The sequence below is a fragment of the Aphis gossypii genome, unplaced genomic scaffold, assembly GCF_020184175.1.
Source record: "Aphis gossypii isolate Hap1 unplaced genomic scaffold, ASM2018417v2 Contig00201, whole genome shotgun sequence".
Lineage (NCBI taxonomy): Eukaryota > Metazoa > Arthropoda > Insecta > Hemiptera > Aphididae > Aphis > Aphis gossypii.
The window spans coordinates 1-3,722 of NW_026083025.1; the positions used below are offsets into that span (position 1 = coordinate 1).

At 39.5% G+C, this 3,722-nt stretch overlaps 1 protein-coding gene across 1 annotated transcript; it reads right to left on the bottom strand.

The window, feature by feature from the left end:
• Positions 1 to 1,470: 1,470 nt before the first annotated feature.
• Positions 1,471 to 3,504, bottom strand: LOC126553302 (uncharacterized). Its single transcript, XM_050208448.1, has one exon. The coding sequence runs from the start codon at positions 3,502 to 3,504 to the stop codon at positions 1,471 to 1,473; it is 2,034 nt and encodes a 677-aa protein (XP_050064405.1).
• Between the last annotated feature and the right edge of the window lie 218 nt (positions 3,505 to 3,722).

A 3,722-nucleotide genomic window follows, 5' to 3' on the forward strand; every position in this document is an offset into this window, starting at 1 on the left:
GAATAAAATAACAAAATGGCAAAGCAAACCACAACGAACTTAACGTTTAACATAATAATATGAACATAGGAACCATCTCCCAGTATTGGACATAAGTCCAATAAAATATAAGAATAATTGTAAATCCAGGGGTACAAATACAACAACTGCACAATAAATTCTAAAATATAACACACAAGGTCACCACATAACACTTGCAGCATAATACTAATAATAAACTAATAATAATGAAAATATAATATAATAATAAATAACATTGTTCACAACTACCCAGCTTGTGTGAGCGTGAACATCCTCCCCCACCTGGAAAGTTTATGATACTTTCCAGGATAAGGTTAATAATAATAATAAAAGAAATTAAATGACATGAATGGTAGTTTCAATAACATAATAAAATACAACATATACACAGACTAACTCAAGCAAAGAGCTTAAAGATTAAATGGCTAATAGACTGCATCTTCAACATCTTCTTTTTGATTGGGAAGGAGAGCTAACTTTCGTACAGGTCGATCGTATACTGCACCAGCCGCATTCCGAACTGTAACCACCCTAACAACCTTATCGGCACCCGGATAAACCTTAATGATTCGAACCATCGGCCATTGAAATGGTAGGATGTTATCCTGCTTCAAAATTGCCAAATCACCAACTGAAATATTTTCAGACTTATTTACAATCCAACGATCTCGATGTTGTAACTGTGGTAGATATTCTGAAGACCATCTTCTCCAGAAATGTTGTAAACGAGCTTGTATTAGTTGGAATTTACGGAGCCGATTTTCAGGAATATCCAACACATTGGGCTCAGGTGGAGAAGTCAATGGACGTCCAATTAGGAAGTGCCCAGGTGTCAAAGCGTTAAAGTCAGATGGATCAGATGAAATTGCAGTGAGAGGCCTGGAGTTGAGGACCGCTTCAATTCTCTACAACAATGTACTAGTTTCCTCATAAGTTAAAAGAGCACCATTACTGGATTTGACAAGATGTTGTTTTGCCGATTTAACCGCAGACTCCCACAGTCCGCCAAAATGCGGAGCTGACGGAGGAATAAATTGCCATTCAATGCCCAATTCTGACAGTTGATCATTGAATTTATTTTCTTTAGACAAATTAAGTGCCCATGATGAGAGTATCTTTTTTGCGCCTATGAAGTTAGTGCCATTGTCACTGTATAATTTTACACATTGACCTCGGCGGGCAATAAACCGGAATAATACAGAAATAAACGCATCTGAAGATAAATCTCGAACAAGCTCCAAATGAATCGCACGCGTAACCATGCATATAAAAACTGCAATGTAATGCTTCAATGGCGTGACCTTTCTCATACCGTTGCGAATGTTGATAGGACCGCACAGGTCAACACCAGCCTTTTCGAATGCCTGACATCTGGTAACACGAACTGAAGGCAAAGGAGCCATGACAGGTTGGAGCATCAGTGGTTTGGATCGAAAACAAATTATACATTTATGGACAGTTTGACGAGCTAAATTTTTTGCCTCTGATAGGCCAGTATGTCCTATGAATGTGAGCCAGGAGTCCTTGAGGACCGATGTGAAGTAATCGTACATGTTCATATTGAAATAACATTTTAACAATTGGATTTTTTGAAGACAGAACAATTGGACACTTTTGACTTTCAGGTATTGGAGCATAAGCCAATCTGCCTCCCACACGTATTAACTTATGACCATCAAGGAATGGATTTAGAGATTTCAAACAACTTCGACGATCAACTTCATTTTTACGTATCAGTGAGCTTATTTCCGAGCTAAAATCTTGCATCTGAGATCGTAGTAACCAAAACAATTGGCTTGTATCAAGTTCAGCAATAGTTAAGGAGCCAAGCCGACGATTATCCTTTCTACGCTTGGGTATTCTGCAATTGAATGTGAATCGTAGCACATACCCAGTTACGCGCATCAACTTCCGCCAGTTGGAACAACGATCAATAATCCAATTGGCATCACTATGTGTAGCCAAAAGTGCTAACTTAATTAGACGTACCTCTGGAAGGTGTTCTTGAAGAGGTATTTCAGCCGGCCATGAAGCCTCTGTATTTACTAACCAACTTGGTCCATTCCACCAGAGATGATTAGGATCAGCTAATGTGTCTGCGTTGGTTCCCCTAGTTATCAAGTCCGCGGGATTACTAGAAGTGGGAACATGACGCCACATTTTAACCTCAGTATTCTCCAAAATTTGTGATATCCGATTAGCTACAAACGACTTGAGTTGGACAGCTGACTGGATCCACCCAAGCGCCACTGAGGAATCAGTCCATAGCATTATGTCCGATGAATTAAATTTGATATTTATGGTGGACAGCTCTGCTTGAATTTCAACGACGAGCTCTGATAGAAGAAGGGCACCGCACAGCTCAAGACGTGGAATGGTAGTTGTGCGCATGGGGGCCACCTTGGACTTAGACATTAACAAGTTGACAATGATAGATCCATCATGAGATTGATTTCGAATGTAAACGCAAGCGCCATATGCTGCTTGTGAAGCGTCACAGAAACCATGCAATGTAATAGTAGATTCGCCATCGATTGTGACTTTCCGAGGAATGGACAATTTGTCCAACGATTTAAGACTGGAATAAAAATTGATCCAACGTGTTTGTAGGTCTGATGGCAGCATTGAATCCCAGCTCAATTTTAGTAACCATAATTGTTGTAAGAAGATCTTACCTATTATTAAAATAGGAGTAATGAGTCCAATGGGATCAAATATACGATTAATATCAGAAAGAAGAGAACGTTTTGTCATGTGTGTTGGCGGATTCCAAGAACCAAGGGAAAAATGAAATGTATCTGTCCTGGGCTGCCAAGATAAGCCAAGCGTATTAACCGTATCTTGATCCGTTAAAGACAACCGATATGTTGCATCATCCGTATCCGTGGGAATGCGAGACATCAATGTGCTAGAGTTGGAACACCATTTCCTCAGCGGAAAACCAGCTGCTTCCAAAACCTTATTGACATTTTCATAAAGTGAGTAACATGCATCTTCAGTGGCACAACCGGTAAGTAAATCATCAACATAAAAATCACTAGATATGACACGTTTAAGAGTTGGATTTTCAACTTCAGTAGCCAGCTGCAAAAGACACCGTGTAGAAAGAAAGGATGCAGCCTTTGTACCATAAGTGACTGTGCGTAGCTCAAATTCCTTTAAAGACTGTTCCGGAGTTTCTCTGTACCATATTCTTTGTAACGCTCGATCCTCAGGGTGTATAAGTACTTGCCTGTACATCTTAGCAATATCAGCTGTTATGACTATAGAATGCATTCTGAACCTCAATAATATATCTAACAAGTCTGGTTGAACCTTGGGACCTCGGTATAAAATATCATTAAGAGATAATCCAGAGCTAGATGGAGCGGATCCGTCAAAGACCACTCTTAATTTGGTTGTGATACTAGATTCTTTTATTACAGCATAATGTGGCAAATAATAAGCGCATTTATTAGGATCTGGAGCAGCTGCTAATGCCATATGATTCATAATTAAATATTCAGACATGAATTTATGATATGCAATGCCAAGCCCTTTGTCTCTAGACAATCGCCTCTCCAAGTGTAGAAAACGACGTTGAGCCATATAAATGGAATCACCAAGTGTACCGATATCAGATTTATTGGAAGCCGCACAACAAATCTTCCAGAATCATCCCTGCTATGAGTATCATTAAAATGCTTTTCCGCCGTCTGCTC